The sequence below is a fragment of the Lutzomyia longipalpis genome, chromosome 1, assembly GCF_024334085.1.
Source record: "Lutzomyia longipalpis isolate SR_M1_2022 chromosome 1, ASM2433408v1".
NCBI lineage: Eukaryota > Metazoa > Arthropoda > Insecta > Diptera > Psychodidae > Lutzomyia > Lutzomyia longipalpis.
This window is the reverse complement of record NC_074707.1, coordinates 40,099,950-40,118,963: the sequence shown is the minus strand read 5'-3', so window position 1 is coordinate 40,118,963 and position 19,014 is coordinate 40,099,950. Positions and strand designations below refer to the sequence as shown.

Below are 19,014 nucleotides of genomic sequence, written 5' to 3'. Positions count from 1 at the left end.
TCAAGTTCCTTAATCAGAAAATCTTACATATTTTCCAGAACAACTCAGGAAAATTCAAGCATGACTTAAAAGTTTTAAGTCAGACTTAAAAAAAAATGACTCAAAACCTTAAGACCAACTTAAAAGTCCGACTGAGTAGTGAATTCCGCTCAAAGTCTTATTTCAAAATTGCTTAAAAAACCTCTAATTTTCTTTAATTGAATCAATTCGTTTTTTTTTTCTCTAAAGATTATAATTTTTTATGCTTTAATTAATATACATTCAAAGCCAATAAAGAAAATTTGCTAAACCTACTATACATCGTACAATGCACAATTCTAAATAAATTCCGGAAAAACGACACAATTTTATTTCACAGAATTTTCATTTTTTTAGCAATTTATTTCCCTCAATTTTTCAGAGAGAATTTTTAATTAAAAAAAAATGCAGCACATTACAAATTTTCCTGTCAGAAACCCCTAATAAAATTGCGACAATTTCCGTCGCCAAATACCACACGCAAATTGCAGTGCAAATGTCATGTGCAAATGATGTTGACATGTTGAAGCAAGATAATAAAATTTAGCAGATCTATTTCAGTTATTTTATATGAATGCAATTATTGAATTGGACATTGGAGATGTATTTATTGTGTACAAATACACATTTTGTGAATTTCAAAATAATATATAAACTAAATTTCTCATTCCCTCATCACTTTCATGGGAACTATGGGAGGTATTATGAGGTAGTGCAATGCAATGAATCTTCGTGTGAGAGCCCACATTTAATGCTGAATCAGCAATAATTTCAAATCATTTCAAATTATATTTGTCATCCTGCAAATTAAATTAATAGGCCCCCCAATTTGAAATGAGATTAAGAATTTAAATCTTATTAAATTCCCATTGTTTTTAGCACCCTATTTCTTATTGTCGTTAATTAAGGTAAAATACCTCAATTTTGACGCCAGTTTCTCACCTTCCTTTTTTGGGGTCATCAACTATGCGCGTGTGTGATAAAAATTGGTCAAACAGCTTTAAATGAAAGACACCGAAAAAAAAGCTCTCAAGTGATGAGTAAACGGAGACAAATTGCGAAAGACTTTGCATGGTATGCTGCTGAAATCAATTGATTACAATGCTTGTGTCTCTCAGCCAGACGAAAAGCTCCACAGTGGAGATCTCACACTACAAAAGAAGTGAGTGTATTATGTCTTTATGGAGACACTGAAGGTTGTTCTTCACGAGTGTCCTCACATTTTTCCAGTAAACCAAATCACGGCTTCTCTCTTATTTTTTTTTTTTTTTGCCATCAAGACTTTCAGATCCGTGGCGATTTTTCACACAAACCTTAATTTTATTGTACCAACTCTACAAAAGAGAATGCTTAAAGAATATACTAAGTATATTATGTATAACACTAAATTTGATGGACATTGCGAGGATTTTTTTGCACCTTTACCCACAATTTTAATCCCATTTTCCACAAATTTTAAGTCCCCGAATCACCTCAATTCTCTGTGAGGTTCATTTAAATAATATTTTGCAACAATTTTAAGATTTTTCTAACACACAAATGGAATTTTTATTGAGCACAAAAAAAAACAATCAAGCATAACTCAAGCATATTTTCATAAATGATATATTTTTGATTTATTTCTGACATAGGCGCGCATACAATTCCCATATAGTTTAGTATTGATGGAATTTCTCAATAATTTCACAATTAATCATCACAATAGTAATAACTGGAATTGTATTTATAGGAGTTTAAACTCCCCCCCTCAAAGTGCATTTGATCGTGTAATTTTGTGCGGGGGTGTACCGCCTGCAATTTATTGAACTCTACCCGACACAAATGAAATTGGCAGAGCGCAAAAAAAATCATTCTTATTCACGTCTCTGCGACCATTTTCAGTTCAATGAAACTCCACCAAAGAGTATATGCTCTCAATTTTTTTTCTCCTTCTTTATTTCTTTCTTTGAATTTCGATAAAACACACCACCACCGTCCTATGCACAGCCTCACAAAGTAATAAGAAAAAAAAGAGCCTGTGCAAATTGAAAAAAAAATCTGTGGCCCAGATAGCGTTGAGAGTTGAAGATTTTTGCATAAAATGCCCTCTTTCTTCCACAACGCAACTCTACAATATATATGTACATAGGGGGGATTTCTTTAATGCCCCAGACTCCTTCAATGATGATGATGATTGAAGTGTGTGCACCAACAACAGTGGCATTGCAAATAATAAAAATTTCACATATAGAGAGAGAATAAAGCTTTTTGCGTGTTCGTTGACACAGTTACCTCTGAACTTTGTTATAAAAAAATAAATAAATTGTGAGGAGAGAAAGAAAATTCCACCCAAAGACGTCATTGAAGTTGGAAGGATATGTAAAGTGGAAAAAAATGGAAGAAAATGTTGCCTATATCACTGTGGAAATTGTTGTATAAAGAAAATGCCGAGTATACGCATGAACTGAATATTGAAAGAATAAGAACATCTGAGGGTCTTCCTTCGACTTTTACTCACTAATCAGTATGCAGTAATTATCAAAAAGTACCTCAAAGCCTTAGAAAGTAAATAAAACTTTCAATATACGTAGTGCAATATTGCGTAGAATTCTGTACCAGTTAACTTCTCACAGAAACCCTAATTTTTGTCCTTATTCCATAATTTTTAGTCTTTGATGCTTAATATTGAGAAAAAGCGCTATTTAATACGGTTTAGAATTCATAAGAATTGCAGGAAGACTCAAACTTATTTATCAGAGAGCAGACGTTAGCTTTTAAAAAGCATCAAATCACTGCTGAGTAGGTTAACATTCTAAAAAATTGTAGATAAGAAAAACGCGGCTATTTTATACGATTTCTCTATTTTTTTTTTTAACTTCAGTACGATTTGAACTAATAAAACATCAGCCTTAGATATTAAAAATTTTATTATTTCACTGTTAACACTTAAAAGATCGAGGTATATAACCTCAAAATTTTGACCTTCATTTTCTCTCAAAAGAAAATATTTTTCCAAGTTTTCTTTCGACGATCTTGAAGTAATGAAACTCCCCTATACACAGATGTAGAATTTATCACGGAATGTTGAACAGATTTTAATTCTGTAACGATTAAAAAAAATTGTCGAATTGGCCACTTTGGCCAGCAAATCTTCCAAGGGTTAAGAAGGTTAACATTCATTTTATAGCAAACAAATCTAAAAATTATTTGTAACGACTCATTTTTCGATATTTTTATTGTTGATTTTGTAATAAAATTATTTTTGTTTTATTAAGCTGAAAAAATCGTTCATAAAAATATGATTTAAAAAAAAACTTAATGTGAATGAAATGCTAACCAGCTCAAGAGTGATTTGAGATCAACCTAGATTTGCTATAAAATTGAAATACAGTTTGATGTTTCTTCTTAAGATTTGTCATCTTTTTCCTAACATTTTTTTATAATATTTTTAAAATCCCTTTGTATGTAAATTATTTTTATCAAATCAGCATTATTGGTTCGTCCAAAATTTACACGGATTTCTAACCTAAGATATTCACATAAATTCAGTAAAATTGTGATTTTCTGTCTTATTCATCCCCATTTATGTAATATAATGTTAAATATGTTAGGTAAAAAATCCGAATAAATATTGGACAACCCAATAAAATAATTTAATACTTAAATAATAAAATCGCTTTCAGCGCTCTTAGGCACTCTTTGAATTTTTTTCAGTGTAGAGTCCCTGGAAAAAATAGTTCCTGGAAGTCGTTAAGAAAAATCAAATTTTCTAAATCTTTCAAAAACTTATTCTTAAATTTAAAAAAAAAAAACAAAAATTAATTTGCAGTAAAAACCAAAGCTTTCGCCATCCAATTTAATAATTTTTTTTTTTTTTTTGAGAAATCAATTGATTTTTTTGTGCTATTTGTGACACCTGTTGGGGGACGACAAGGTGCCTTTGAGATGATGCTTTTTAGGTGCCATTTGGTGGCTGTAAATAAAATTATCGGACTGCCAGCTTTTACGAGGTGGCTCAACTTGTGAATGGTGTGATAAATTAACCCAGAAAAAATCTCCAATCCGGCTCAGAATCATCTGCGCGCTGCTGCCCGTTCCAAAACCAGCCGATCATTATTTGACCTCATATCATTATTAACCCCTGATTATTAATTTATATATCTTGTTCTTTTGCAAATGTCAATCACACAATTTGCCAAGCTTCCGCATTGTGAATTATTTTTTTAGGCAGCCTTGTGGCAACGATGTGGGCTGTTTTTGGGGTTCCCGTGGGCACCATTTAGCAGCATCAGCACAACACACAAAAAGCAGCAGACTTGTGAGAAGATTAAATTGAAAACCTCAAGGAGGTCACCAGAGGACAACACGCAAGATGATTTTGTGATCATTTTCATCATGAAAGCATTAATTTTCGCATTTAATTGCGATGTCAGCGAGACGATAAATATTTTTTTTTCTGTGTGACGAAAGGAAAAGAAAATCTTTTAGTAGAGAGAATGGGATGTGAATGGCTCCGTGTACGACAATCCCGTGACCTTGACATTTGCCCATTGTTTTCCATCCCAAAGTTCACTCACGAACCATTTTGCTATTGATATTTCACGTGAAATTGTTTTTTGATACCCAAGATTACGTTCAATTGCGGCCTGAAGACAATTTAATTGTAAATTTATTCATACGGGCCATTTGAAGAAGAAAATTGAGGTGAATTCGAAAATTCTTCGTGACAAAATCGCACGAATCAGCACAATTTTCTTTTGCTGTTCTTTTCAGTGTTTTTTTTGCTTTATTTGTGGATCATCTGTGTAAAATGAAAATAGATTGAGGAAAGCAGGAGAAAATGCTTGTGTACGGAAAAACGAGATGAATTTGTAAAGAGAAAATTGCACGCAAAATCGCTCTGCTGAAATGAGAGCATTCTAACCTCACTTTTCTTCCAAAAATGTCGTTCAAGGAAAAATCCACTTTCCTTCATTTTCGCACGCTCCGGTGCCCGTCTTTGTTGCCCCACAGTACCCTTGGGGTATGCTTGTGGGTCAATTAAGCACCCCAGGAAGCTGGAAAAGCCTCCAATATGCTCCCTAGTGGCCCTGATGGAGTTTTTTCGCAGCTCCGCGAGAAAGTGCAAGTAAATATGGAAACTTCAGGGCAGAATATCTAATTTTACCCCACATTTGACCTTCTTCCTCCGAGGCATACCAAACAATTCCCACCTTGGCGACATGGTGAGCCCTCCGGAAGATCCCCTTCGGACCACAAAGAGCCGAAAATAGGGCAGAAAGGGAGAAAAATCTCACCTGAAAAATTGCTTCGATTTTTTTCGTCGTCTCCGTCTGCCAGTCAATCGGGTTTTTCACGCACAACACACCACTACACCGCCTCACTTTTTATTTAAATCCCTCCGGCAGACCCTCACTGTCCTTTTTTCACGCTGGATTTTCTAATTTTCTCCCAATAAACACGGATTTTTTCACAAAAAAAAACTCCGTAAAGTCCATCATCAATTGCACGAGCGTTTATCGCAAAAAGGGCAAGGGTTGCATGGTACGCTCAACGAGTCGACGGGAAAATGTTTCAAAGCAAAAAAGTGAAAGTTGCACGAAGAAGAAGAAGCGAAAAAATTGCAAATAATTCCCACGCAGGCAGAAAAATTATTTTTTGTGGTTTTCTCGGGATTTTTCGCGATTTTGGCTGAATTATTTTACACGGTAATTAGCTAAATCTGCAGGAAGTTTTCTTTAGCAGTCAGGAAGTACATTGTGGGGGAGGAAAATTGAAGGAATACGAGCACCATGGCAACCACGGAGGAGCATCAGGGCATCACATTCAATTTCTCCCATTTCCGGCTGGAGAGAATCCTCAACAGCAACACGAGTACCAAGCTGGTGTCCCTCCTGGGGCACTTTACGGATTTGAGTGAGGAAAAGTGGGCTGTGGTGATTTTGGAGAAGAAACCCTTCACGGAGGAAGACCTAACCTCAAAGGGGCTATTCAGTGAGGCAACAAAACTCCGGGAGGAGTTTGTGAATGATATTTATGGGAATTTTGACTGTTTTCCCCAGCCGGAAATCAATAGTAATGACCCTGAGATGTTTGACAAAGGGAGTAATGAAGTAATTTCTCTTTGATTTTGTTCCAGGTGTGAAGACAACGGTAATCTATCCGGCAACACAGAAGCACATTGATAAGTACTCCAAGCAGGAAGTTCACATTGTCCAGGAAACCCAGGAATTGTATCAGGAGGTTACACTTAAACACATTGAGAGGGAACAGTTTTCACTAGAGGTGAGATTTTTTTGCTTTTTTTGTGCTGTTTGAATGATTCTAATTCCGGGAATCTTCCGGCAGTGGCTGTACAACATCTTGGAGCATAAAAAGGAGAAGGAACGGATAATTTTTGAGGATCCATGCGAGGAGACGGGGTTTATTTTACTCCCGGATCTCAAGTGGGATAACAAGAATCCGGAGACGCTTTACTGCTTGGCTCTGGTCCGGAAGCACGGCATTAAGTCCGTGAGGGACCTCAATAGCAACCATCTGCCGCTTCTGCGGAATATCCTGACCAAAGGTGTAGCTGCTATTGAGGAGAAATATGCCGTTGGGCGTTCACAGCTTCGTATCTACCTGCACTACCAACCCTCCTTCTACCACCTTCACGTTCACTTCACCTACCTGAAGCACGACGCTCCGGGGATTTACTGCGAGAAGAGCCACCTCCTGGATACGGTGATAAGCAATATTGAATTAATGCCGGATTACTACCAACGTGCCACGTTGTCTTTTGTCGTGCGTGAGAATGATCGCCTCTGGGATGACTTCCGCGGAGACTCCCGGAAGGCCATCAAGCACGACTAAGTGCTTAAGGGGCGTGCTTATTGAGCACCGTCCCAGATTGCAATCTGCGAGCATTTTTATCCATCTCGAGGAGACAATTAGTGAAACGGTGAGGGTTAGTCTCAAGCCCACAGAGATCACCCTGAGCTTCCCCTGTGACAACATCCGGATCCCCCTGGAGCACTTCCAGCTCAACATTCACACCCTGAGCTCAATGGTGGCCACTGGGAGGCACATTAGCTTCCGGATCAGCACAAATGTTGATCAGTTTGACGAAGAAATCCTTCCAGGGGGACCAAGTACAGCTGGAATCACTTCCGGACTCGCAATTCCCATCAATTTGAAACCAAATCGTGACTTTGGCATCATCTGTGCCAATTGTCGTGCAACCCTCACGTGCCAGGAGAAGACCTTCATCCGTCGCATCCTTGAACTCCCCTCAGAAACATCAGATGCATCCGATTGGTTCTGCCACAGACCCTCATCGAGCACCACAAGCGCCTTCACCCCCAAATCCGATGAAATCTTCTACGGGAACTACCTCTTCACCCTCCATCGGAGCCATCTGACCAAAGTTCGTGAAAAGGGCCCCCTTATCTTCTGCCGCCGATGCCTAGCGCTTCTCGGGAAGACACTCGATAGCAATCGTGTTAAGCTCTGGAATGACAGCATCCTCTTCCACACCAATAATGGCCAGGAGGGCCCACTCATGCCAAATGCAAATCAAATCCAAAATTTCTGCACAATTATCCGGAAACTTCTTGTGGACTTCACAATGGCCGGTCTCTGTGGTCTTGCGCATTTCCACAAAATAATCTTCACAGCTCATCTCCCCAATGGGCAGCCATATCATCTCCTCCTGCAGATTGTGGATAAAAATCTCGAAATCTTCCATTCGAGCGCATCAGGGGGCACGCAGCTGACCCTCCGGAGGGGCACAGCAATCAAGGTGATGTACCAAAGGGGCCATGAGGATACAATTCCGCAATTAAAAGACTGGCTGAGTGACACGAATGTCACACAAGTGGAGATTTCGTGCAAAATGCTCCAGGAAGTTCTGAATGTCTTCGCTGAAAATGCTCAGGTTCTCCCGCAGGTGTACAGAAGTAGCTGTGGCTTCCACCTCAGCTATTTGTTTCTCTAACAAATATTTAGTTCTTTTTTTTTAACTTGTACGTAGGAATTATTTATGACAAGAAAAATGTGAATTAAAGAATTATTTTGCAATAAAAATTGGAGTTTCTTCTGTGGGTGAGATGAAGAAGTTTTATGTTCTTTTATTTGCAGCAAAGTTGTTGCGAATTTCTTTGCTTTTCGCTGATCTCTAATCATTAAATTCTCAGACGAAATAACAATTGGGAATGTTAGACAAAACAAAGATTCCAGACAGGTAAAATCCGGGTGTTGAAATAATTGCAAATTGTCTTAATAAATTCAAATTTGGCGCCATTTGAAGGCTTGAAGAATTCCAGAGGTGGTCACTGGAAAGTTCCAAAATGCCAATGAAAAAATAGACTGGAAATCATGACAAAATGTCAATAAAAACTTGTCAGATCGCTCGGAGATTTCAAAGTGAACGGGCACGCGGCAGGCCGCGCTGCTCTAGAATTAAATTTATAAAGTGAGTGATTATTTTAACACCGGGAAAAGAAGGAATTTTTTCTTAAGAAAACTCAAAAATTTTAAAGGATTTTTAAGGATTTATTTTGCTAATTTTTAATGGAAAAAAATACATTTTGAATCGTCTGAATGATATTTCGACAGAAAATCAGTGAGTGATTCATACAACGAATACTTTTTCAGGGACAAACATTCGTTGTATGCGGAGCACACTGTAATTTTTTTTACTCGGCAGTGGAGTCAAGCTGAAAAAGACGATTTTACTTACTTTCCAGCGATGTTACGGCTTCTCTTATCTTCAGAATAATGTACAGGTAAATGATGGATCAATAGATTTTATCTAATTAATTTAATAGAATGTGTTAACCCTCCGTATACTATGAGGGGTAGGTGACCGACCCCAGAACTATATTTCGATTAATTGCGCCTTAGTTCTTAGAGGTATTGAACCAAGCTTCTGGAAATAAGTTCTTTAGTTATTTGAGAAGATTGTGTAAAAATTTCAGGTCAATCCGACGATCAGAAAAAAAATTATTAACAAAAATGTAAGAAGAGGGAATTCAAAAATTGGCCTAACGGTCAAATTTGTTTCTTTTTCTCTTCGCTTTGTCACTCCTTGTCTCTTTCAAGATGATGATACTCCCTAAACAAAACTTCTAAGTCTAGAAAGGGGCCACAGTAAGTTAATTCAGAGAAAAATGCCATTTTGTGCACTATTTCCGAGTTGTTTACTACGAGCCACCCCTCAAATTCATTTTTAGCATTTTTTAAAAAAATATTATTTAGCTAAATAAATAATATTGTAGTACATAAAGATTACTTTGTTGACCTTACAGAAGCTTGCATAAATATTTTGATATTTATCCACCAGTTTAGATTTTGGCCCGTAGTAAAGATTCCGGAACAAAACCGATTAAATATTCACTACGGATCCCCACTCTAATTGAAATTGACATGAGAGAAATTGGCAATTCGTGAAGAATTAAAATGAGAAAACACATTTTAAATCATCAAAGATGAAAATCATTGAGTGAGCATACAACGAATTTTTTCACAGACAAATCACATTCGTTCTATAGGACATTCACTGTAATTAAATCTTTTATCTCGGCAGTGGAGTCTATAACTGAAAAAAATGACTCTTTTACTTATTTTCCAGCGACGTTTTGGGTGTTCTTATCTTTTTAGAATTGTTCAGATAGGTTCATGATCGACTTATGAATGCTAAATATACGTTAAGTCTCTCTAACTAAATGTCTTAAACCAGCCTTTACATTTTTTTAAAGCAACTCTCATAGTAACAAGAAATCCAATTAAAATTCGGCTCGAAATGCCTCATTATTGGATTCCAAATTGTATCAAAAAAACGGTTTACTAAACCAACTAAACCGTTACTGATTTTTCATTTCAAACTAAAAGTGATGAATTTGCAGTGGAATGGAATGGGTCAACCTCTACTGAGAATTCATCACTCTGGTTCATTTCAATCGAATGTAGTGAAAGAGAAACATTAAGAACCCAAAAATATCACCAAATCTCACATTAGCGCAAAGTAAGTACACATAAATTTCTTTTTATAATTCACTATATTTAAAAAAAAAGGCCATAATCGGTGGAATTTTGTACAATTTCCTTTCTTTTTAGCTAATATTGAAATGGGAAGGAGTAATTGAACTGTCCCGTGCTGAAGTTGCAATATAAATCCTGTCGTGGCTGCTCTGTTGTGATTTCATCGCTGGTCGTGGATGTCTTAATGCTACTAGATTCATCCGAATCTGATGATGGTTGGAATTTAAAATATTGTCTCCCAAGGAAAATAGGGAGATTCTTATTCATCGTCATGTCTTCAACTTCTACCTCGGGGGATGTCTTCATTGGCTTTGTGCTACCACGGTAAGCCAACTCATTTTCATACATGTTGAGATAACGCTTGATTTCCTTCTCCGTTTGTTTTGTCTTCTCAAAATCCGGATGATTTACAGCTTTCTCCGTGTGACGTTCTAAGCTCCCTGATTCACGACTTAGGATCTTCCGTGTTTCCTCCAATTCAGCCTTGAGATGTTTCAAATATGGAACTTCAGGACCCCTTATGGCATCCGGTAGTATTTCAAATTCAGGTACATCGTATCCAGCCTCTTCCTCAGTTATTATTAAATCCGAAATGCCTTCTTGTATGCTCATGTTAATCATCTTTATTCAAAGAGTGCGTTTTCTGTTTTTTTTTCTGAAATAAAAAAAGAAGAAAAAAAATTTTATTGTTTCTAGATTAATTGATTTTCCCTGCAAAGCCTGAGGATGCTAATTAAATATAATAGCGAAACGTCGCTGATTAGCAAAAATTAAGTTTTTAATTTATTGACTGCGCTCCGATTCAACAATTCCTCATCCGGCTAAGACTAGACACCAGCTCTGAATCTAGTTAATCTGTCCTCGGAGAATTTTTGAAAACTTTACAAGTTAATTCTGATAAAATAACTTATACTGAAATATCTAGAATAGAAATCTGATGTATTAGTTGGTGTTCCACTTCGTGGCCAACACCAAGTATTGTAATCGTCGGAAAAACCGACCACCTCAGATCGGGCTCAAACTTGGTATGAGCACGTTTTAGACATCCCACATTACGAAAATGGTGGTGGAAAATTTTTGATCCGGCCGGCCTGCCGGCCTGCCGTCCGGGACTCTAAACTTTGCCTTATAGCTTGAGAACGGTAACAGATAGAGAATTCCGGTTTGAAGTTTTCTATAGAAATGTGGGTGTAAAATTTCATTTTTTCGCATTTTCAAAATCCAAGATGGCCGCCGTCCGCCATTTTGAAATACTTTCAACTACTTCCCTTACAGCTAGAGGTCTGAAATTTTAGTATATTGTAGAGCTCAGTGAGACGTTTTCATCGACAATTCATACTTGAAAATCGGTCAAGCCGTTTAGCAAATATGGCGGCCTAAAGCAAAAAGTGTTTTTTCAATATAACTCGATAACGGCTTGACCGATTTTGATCATCTTGGTATCAAATGAAAGGTATTGCGAAGCCCTACAACTGTCTAGAACATTCCAAGTTCCAAAAATGGCCGCAAGAGGCGCTAAAATCAAAAACAAAAATTGCCTAACTTTAAGGGGTAATATCTCCGAATCCCCATTAGGCAAATCTTTTAAATTTTGATATGTTGTAGCCTGACTCAATATCTTTCACCAGTCCGAAAATGAAGAAATTCTATGTCGCCGTTTAGAAGATATCGCAGTTTGAAAAATTCTTGAATTTGAAAAGTTCTAAGAGCCATATCTCCTGAACTGCTTGTCCGATTTTGCTCAACTTGGTATCAAATTAAAGGTTTTGCAAAACTCTACAACTTTCTAGAACATCAGAAACCTCTAGAACTATTCCTTCAGGATAAAAAATGCCAAAAACTGTTTTGGTGAAACAAAATTCCGCCATTTTGTGTTCTAGTGGTGACCTTGAAAAGTATCTTAATATATCCCAAATTATAGCCTGTTTTAATACCTTTCCAAAACTGGTCAAGAAATTTTTGTAGGTCTTATAGAACCAGAGATATGACCATTTTTATCCATCAAATTGCCGAATTTTACAAAAAAAATCTTTGTCTATGAATTCTGCTCACAAATCGCATTATAACGCATAAACAAACTTCTACACGTTGTGGGACACCAACTCTTATAACTGGACGCGTTATGATTGACTTTAAATAAGTAATGGCGGCCATTAAAAAAAAACATAACAAAACAAATAAAAAAGTTTTGCCTTTATTTTTGTACACCCAGTATGTTAAAGACTTAGTCCAATTCATTTAAGTCTTATAAAACCAACTTCCAAAATTATACGTAAGTTATATTTTAATTGTTATGAGTGTTTAAAAAGAACCAAAAAATTAAAACGTCATAATATTAGGTTTCGATGTAAAAAGTTAGCAAACTAATTATTTTTTTTAGGAATAAAACTATTAAATAGTTGGAATAAAAACAAACATAAACAGAATGTTCTTAATTGGATCATGTATAAAAGAAGAGAGGAAAACTTTAAAGCACAGTTCAATATTAAGTCCGATAGTGAAAAGTGCTTAAAATGAGTGAAGAAAATTCAATGATTCCTCCTTGGCTTACAAAGGATTATCTTGGTGAAATATTCAATGACTATGTGAAACGTGAAAGAGGTGAAAAGGATTCGATTGAATGGCAAATTGAAATAAAAAATTTGGCTAAACCTTTTGAAAATCTCTCAACGAAAATATTTAAAGTGAAAATAACAAATCAAAAGGACCCAGATGAGATTTACAATACCATTGTGAAGGTTCTATCATATTCCACGGGGAATCACTATGAAGTTACTCATGAACGACAAAAGCTCTTTTTTGATATTGAAAGTCGAGCTTACAGAGAATTTCTTTCGGAAATTCCTAAAATTCTGGAAAATGTCAAAGATGTTGAAATGATTCTGCCCAAATTCTTTTACGTCTGCAACGATCCTAAATTCATCATAATTGAGGATATGTCCGTTAAGGGTTTTACCATGAACATGGAACCTTATTCAATTGAAAATTGCAAGAGTGTTATGGAACAACTCGCTGTATTCCATGCAATTTCATACTATTGCAATAAACAGCTAAAATGGGATTTTTCTATTTATACCAACATAATGATTGATTTGCCAAAACAAGTACCAGTTATTGATATAGCGTATGACGAATTTGTGACAGTTATAGAAAAATGGGAAGAATGTTCGGAGATTGGGAAGAAACTTAGAAGTTTGATACCCTACAGTACTCCATTTTCAGCAGCTACAGAACCAAATGCACCAGAAGACGGTGGCTTCAACGTTCTCAATCATGGAGATTTTCACAAATTAAATATGCTTTCAAGAAATAATATGAAAGAATTCTTAATGGTGAGTTTACATATTTATGTTCTAATTTTCAATGAAATCAGTGTAGAAAGCTGATTTTGTGCCTTTAAGAAATTGTACAGTAATTAATCAAGTTTCCAAGAATTTATAAAAGTCTGATTTAATTATTCTCTAAGAAAAAATATTAAGCAAATTCAGTTAGAAATCAGTTTTTACGCTTTAGAACTAAAAAAAAACTTTAAGACTGGAGTGATAAAATCAAATTTTCTAGTGGGTTAAATTAAATTAGTTCCTATATTTTGCTGGACTTTATTTTCTATAAAAACATTTTATTGTCAATTTTGATGACATCACTGTACTGAAAACCAAAAAATTGTTGTAAAGATCAAGGTAGAGAAAAAAAAAACAAGAACGTATAATTATTTTTGATTTACTAAAAATAAAGCACGAAATATGAGGAGCGATTTTATTAAATATTAAACTAAAGTCCACTCACATTGATCAAACTTGTGGAGTTTTAATGTTAAGTTAACTTTAAAAAGTATTTCAGAAATATCCTTTGATTAGTTTTTTTTTTCCTTTCTTTATTTAACAGATTGACTTTCAATTTGTTACATGGCGAAGTCCTGGATATGATATTATTACGGCATTCAATACTTTCTCTGAACCCGAAGATAATTTGGATTCTCGCGAATACCTCATTAAATGCTACCACACTGAATTTCAGCGTGTCCTGAAGAAATTAAACTTCTCCCACAAAATTCCAACACTTTTCGACATTCACGTTGAAGTACTTAAACAAGGAATGAATGGTAAGTAAATTCAACTAAGTTTTTTATTGTTTGTAAGTACCTAAGTAACATTTTTAAAAACATTTTTACAGAACTTTTTTCTTGGTCTGTCTACGTGCCTATGGATTGTGGAATAGCAGCAATTTATGATGCGGAAAAAAGTATCGCGGAAAATCTACGTAAATATTATGAAAATTTCAGCGAAGCTCAACAAAATTGTTTGATAAAATTGTTGAAAATTTTAAATGATAGAGGAATCATGGATAAGAATGATTAAAAACAACATAATTTCTAACAGGTTAAATATTCTGTTAAAAATAAAATGTGTAAAGTGGTTTAAATAGTGTAAAAAATAGGTTTAGAACATGTAGGTTCTAATTTTAGGATTAGAATAAAATATAGAAATGTTTTTCCTCTTTTTATTTTTTAAGATTTTTAAAAGAATATTAGAGATTTAAAGAATTATATTTTAGAGCATTCATTGAAACCATTAATAAAAAATAATTTAAGAGTCCAAATTGGAGTTGAAATCTGCTTCGTATTCTGCCAGAAAAGACCTGACTACGTGAAATTATTCTTCGTGATTTTATTTTTTTCAAGTGAGAAATTCGTCTAGACACATTGTGTCGTTCAGTGTTGAAAAAATTAAATAAGTAATGGGGCCATTTAAAAAATAAAAAAAACAAAGAAAAAAGTTGCCTTTATTTTTGTACACCCAGTACGCTAAAGACTTAGTTTTATAAGACTTAAATGAATTGGACTAACTTCCAAAATTATACGGAAGTTATGTTTTAATTGTTATGAGTGTTTAAAAGGACCCAAAAAATTCAAACGTCGTAATATTTGGTTTCGATGTAAAAAGTTAGCAAACTAATTAATTTTTTTAGGAATAAAACTATTAAATAGTTGGAATAAAAACAAACATAAACAGATGTTCTTAATTGGATCATGTATAAAAGAAGAGAGGGAAACTTTAAAGCACAGTTCAATATTAAGTCCGATAGTGAAAAGTGCTTAAAATGAGTGAAGAAAATTCAATGATCCCTTCTTGGCTTACAAAGGATTACCTTAGTGAAATTTTCAATGACTACGTGAAACGTGAAAGAGGTGAAAAGGATTCGATTGAATGGCAAATTGAAATAAAACCTTTTGATAAAACTTTTGAAAATATCGCAACAAAAATATTTAAAGTGAAGGTGACAAATCAAAAGAACCCAGATGAGACTTATAACACTTTTGTGAAAGTTCTATCATATTCCACGGGGAATCACTATGAAGTTACTCATGAACGACAAAAGCTCTTTTTTGATATAGAAAGTAGAGCTTACAGAGAATTCTTTTCGGAAATTCCTAAAATTCTGGAAAATGTCAAAGATGTTGAAATGATTCTTCCTAAATTCTTTTACGCTTGTAGCGACCCCAAATTGATTATTATTGAGGATATGTCCGTTAAGGGTTTTACCATGAACATGGAACCGTATTCAGTTGAATATTGCAAGAGTGTTATGGAAAAACTTGCTGTATTCCATGCAATTTCATACTATTGTCATAAACAGTTGAAATGGGATTTTTCAGTTTACAGCAACATAATGGTTGATTTGCCTGTACATTCACGTCTCATTGATATAGCGTATGAAGCATTTGTTCCCATTGTAGAAAAATGGGAAGAATGTTCGGAGATTGGGAAAAAACTTAGAAGTTTGATACCCTACAGTACCCATTTTACAGCAGCTACAGAACCAAATACATCAGAAGATGGTGGCTTTAACGTTCTCAATCATGGAGATTTTCATAAATTAAATATGCTTTCAAGAAATGATATGAAAGAATTCCTAATGGTGAGTTGAGTAAGCTTTATTCTTATTTTTATCACTAAATGAATTCAGTTTATAAAAATGGTTTTTGCATCATTTAAATATCATAAAAATTCTTTAAGAAAAATAGAAAATAATAAAATCAAGTTTCTAAAAATTTATAGAAATCTGATTTATTTAATCTCCTAATAAATCGTTTAAGTAAAGCCATATAGAATCAATTTTTTAAGCTTTAAAACTTTATAAATCTTTTAAAAACTAATTAGGCATTAAATCGAAATTTCTAGAATTTCAGTATCTAAATACCTAGATTTTTTATTTTAGTCTTTGTTTTTAATAAAATCTTTTTATTATTAATTTTAATGACATCACAGGTGTGTTAAAAGTATAAAGAATAATTATGAAGGTCCACCAGGTAGTTAAGGTAGAGAAAAACAACAATTAGATCGTCTAATTCTGCTTGTTTACTAAAAATTCAGATTGAACTTTGTAGTCCTTTTTTATGCACCATTAAAAATCATTTAATAAGCAGCGTCGTTTCTTTGTCTTTATCTTCAGATTGACTTTCAATTTGCTACATGGCGAAGTCCTGGATATGATATTATTACAGCATTCAATACTTTCTGTGAACCCGAAGATAATTTGAATTCTCGCGACTACCTTATTAAATGCTACCACACTGAATTTCAGCGTGTCCTGAAGAAATTAAACTTCTCCCACAAAATTCCAACACTTTTTGACATTCATGTTGAAGTACTTAAACAGGGAATGAATGGTAAAAAAAAAACTAAGTTATTTCTTTAATCATTAAATACCGTAAGATGGGGTGTTTTGGGATTTATTTTTAGAGGTATTTTTAAGGCTAATTTGTAAGAAAAATTGATTTGATTTTTAGGGCAACCTTAGCTAAAATTTTCCGGGGAGTCCGAAAATGGCAACTATTTTCATCCCCCTCCACCCCCACCCCCCCAAAAATACCGTTTTTTAGACAATTCGTTCAATAGGCTTTTTTGAACGAATTGTCTAAAAAACGGTATTTTTGGGGGGGTGGGGGTGGAGGGGGATGAAAATAGTTGCCATTTTCGGACTCCCCGGAAAATTTTAGCTAAGGTTGCCCTAAAAATCAAATCAATTTTTCTTACAAATTAGCCTTAAAAATACCTCTAAAAATAAATCCCAAAACACCCCGCGTATCCCAAAACACCCCATCTTACGGTACCTAAATTAATTTTATTTATAGAATTTTTCTCTTGGACGGTTTATGTGCCTCTTATCTATGGAATAGCAGGAATTTATGACCCAGAAAAGACTCTCTCGCAAAATCTGGGTCAATATTATGAAAATTTCAGCGAGGCTCAACGGAATTGCTTGATAAAATTGATGAAAATCCTTAATGATAGGGGAGTTTTGGACAAGGATGATGATTAGAAACTACGTCTAAAAGATTAATTCCTCTAAAGAAAATAAAATTTGTAAAATGGTTTTAATAGTACAATGGGAAAGTTTAGCGTCCGGTGAGCAACAAAAAAATTCCTTTTGTGGAATAATAAAACAGGTTTGAAAGTATTCAAAAAATGGTTTAATCAATTTAATTATAAAAATAGATGTTTTCATGTAAGGAATCAGTCGATTTAAAGAATTGTATTTTAGAGCATTTTGTTGATCCACTAATAAATAATTTAAGAGTCTAAATTGAAGTTTAAATCTGCTTCGTATTCTGCTGCGAAGAAAAAACCTGACTACGTGAAATTTTTCTTCATGGTTTTCTTCTTCAAGTAAGAAATTCGTGTGAGCACATTTTGTCGTTCAGTGTTGAGCATTTTTAAGCAATATCATCAATAACTTCCTATACAATCTGGAAATGTTTGAAATAGCAAAGTACTATTCAACTGTGAAATGTTACTACTCGAACAAATAAAGAAGTTTCTTTTTGAATGATGGGTTCCCTTAGCATTTTACAAGTGATAAGTATGCAAACATTTGCTCAAAAACGTAAACAATGACGTCACTTTTGTATTTTATTATTTTTTCAAAGCATTCATTTAAATGTTTCTTCGCTGATTTTCTACAGAAAATTGGCCTTTTCAGCGACCAAGAAATCCTTGAAATCTTTGAATCGTGTACTGAAATTTCAAGCGAATTTCAAGGCCTTCTAAGTCACTGAATAAGACCAAATCTTTGTATCGTGTTTTGAAAAATACAAAAAACATAACAGTGACGTCATTTATTAAATTTTTGAGCAAATATTTGCCAACTTTTCCCAGTAATCACGGAGTAATAAATGGATTTTTTTTTCATTTTCATTTGCTTTCAGATTGTTTCATTTGCTCCCTTAAATACGAAATTTTTTAATGCAGAAGTGAATAAACTCCTTTGGTTCATAGTTCGTGCATAGCCTCCTTTGAAACCGTTTAACGTATTTAGAAGATCAAACTTTTTTTGGTTGATTTTTTTTTTGCCAATTTGACTAGCCCGTTTCCCGATTCCAGGAATTCCCAAAAAACGGTTTTTCTCAGCTTTTTTTCGTTATAAAAGAAATCAAAGTTGCTTCGATTTGATTGGATCATGTAGGTAGAACAAAAAGGAACAAGATAAGCTTCTAGATTCTTGACAATTTCACACGAAATTACCTCCAATTGAAGAAAAAACGAATCCGGAAGTTCCCTACTGAACAATTTCCCTAAAAATCATTTCAAAATCAAAGGAGATTCATTATTCTTACCTAATGGCGTCCGGGAGGAATCTTTGTGTAAAAACTTGTCCAAGTAGGCTATGGGGGCTGTGTGATGATTATTTGGTGAGATTGCAATGTTGAATTAATCTTTGGATCATCTACTTTGCATTGTTTTGCCGTAAAATCACAGTGAATTGAGAAAAAGACTAGATTTTTGTAAATTATTGCTGATTGAACACAAAAACGCACGAAGAACACGCAGAAAAAAAAATGAAACGTCAGTTCATGAAGCTTTTTGTCGGCCTTCTTCGTTGAAACATTCGTCTTATGTCGTCGATGTTATCGACTTGCCGACTTTGTACGATACGTGTTTCCTCGATGTTTTGTTTCTTGTCTACCAAAATATCTCAAATATTTATTTTTCA

At 34.6% G+C, this 19,014-nt stretch overlaps 4 protein-coding genes across 6 annotated transcripts in view; 2 read left to right on the top strand and 2 right to left on the bottom strand.

Annotated features, from left to right (window-relative positions):
• Positions 1-5,573, bottom strand: part of LOC129787338 (protein roadkill) — a 137,330-nt gene extending 131,757 nt beyond the window's left edge. For both annotated transcript variants that reach the window (XM_055822874.1, XM_055822875.1), the window contains exon 1: positions 5,295-5,573. The gene's annotated coding sequence lies outside the window, so the exon portion shown is untranslated. The remainder of the gene's footprint in view (positions 1-5,294) is intronic.
• The window catches only part of LOC129787307 (DNA-binding protein RFX2), an 865,065-nt gene that overhangs the window by 316,826 nt on the left and 529,225 nt on the right, over positions 1-19,014 (top strand). The window lies entirely within an intron of this gene.
• Positions 5,607-8,092, top strand: LOC129787353 (m7GpppX diphosphatase). The gene is made up of 3 exons (XM_055822891.1): positions 5,607-6,072; positions 6,137-6,282; positions 6,346-8,092. The coding sequence occupies exons 1-3, from the start codon at positions 5,790-5,792 to the stop codon at positions 6,850-6,852; spliced, it is 936 nt and encodes a 311-aa protein (XP_055678866.1). The 5' UTR covers positions 5,607-5,789; the 3' UTR covers positions 6,853-8,092.
• On the bottom strand, positions 10,019-18,886 carry LOC129787363 (uncharacterized). The gene is made up of 2 exons (XM_055822901.1): positions 18,638-18,886; positions 10,019-10,675 (listed from the first exon to the last, which is right to left on the bottom strand). The coding sequence occupies exon 2, from the start codon at positions 10,639-10,641 to the stop codon at positions 10,096-10,098; it is 546 nt and encodes a 181-aa protein (XP_055678876.1). The 5' UTR covers positions 10,642-10,675; positions 18,638-18,886; the 3' UTR covers positions 10,019-10,095.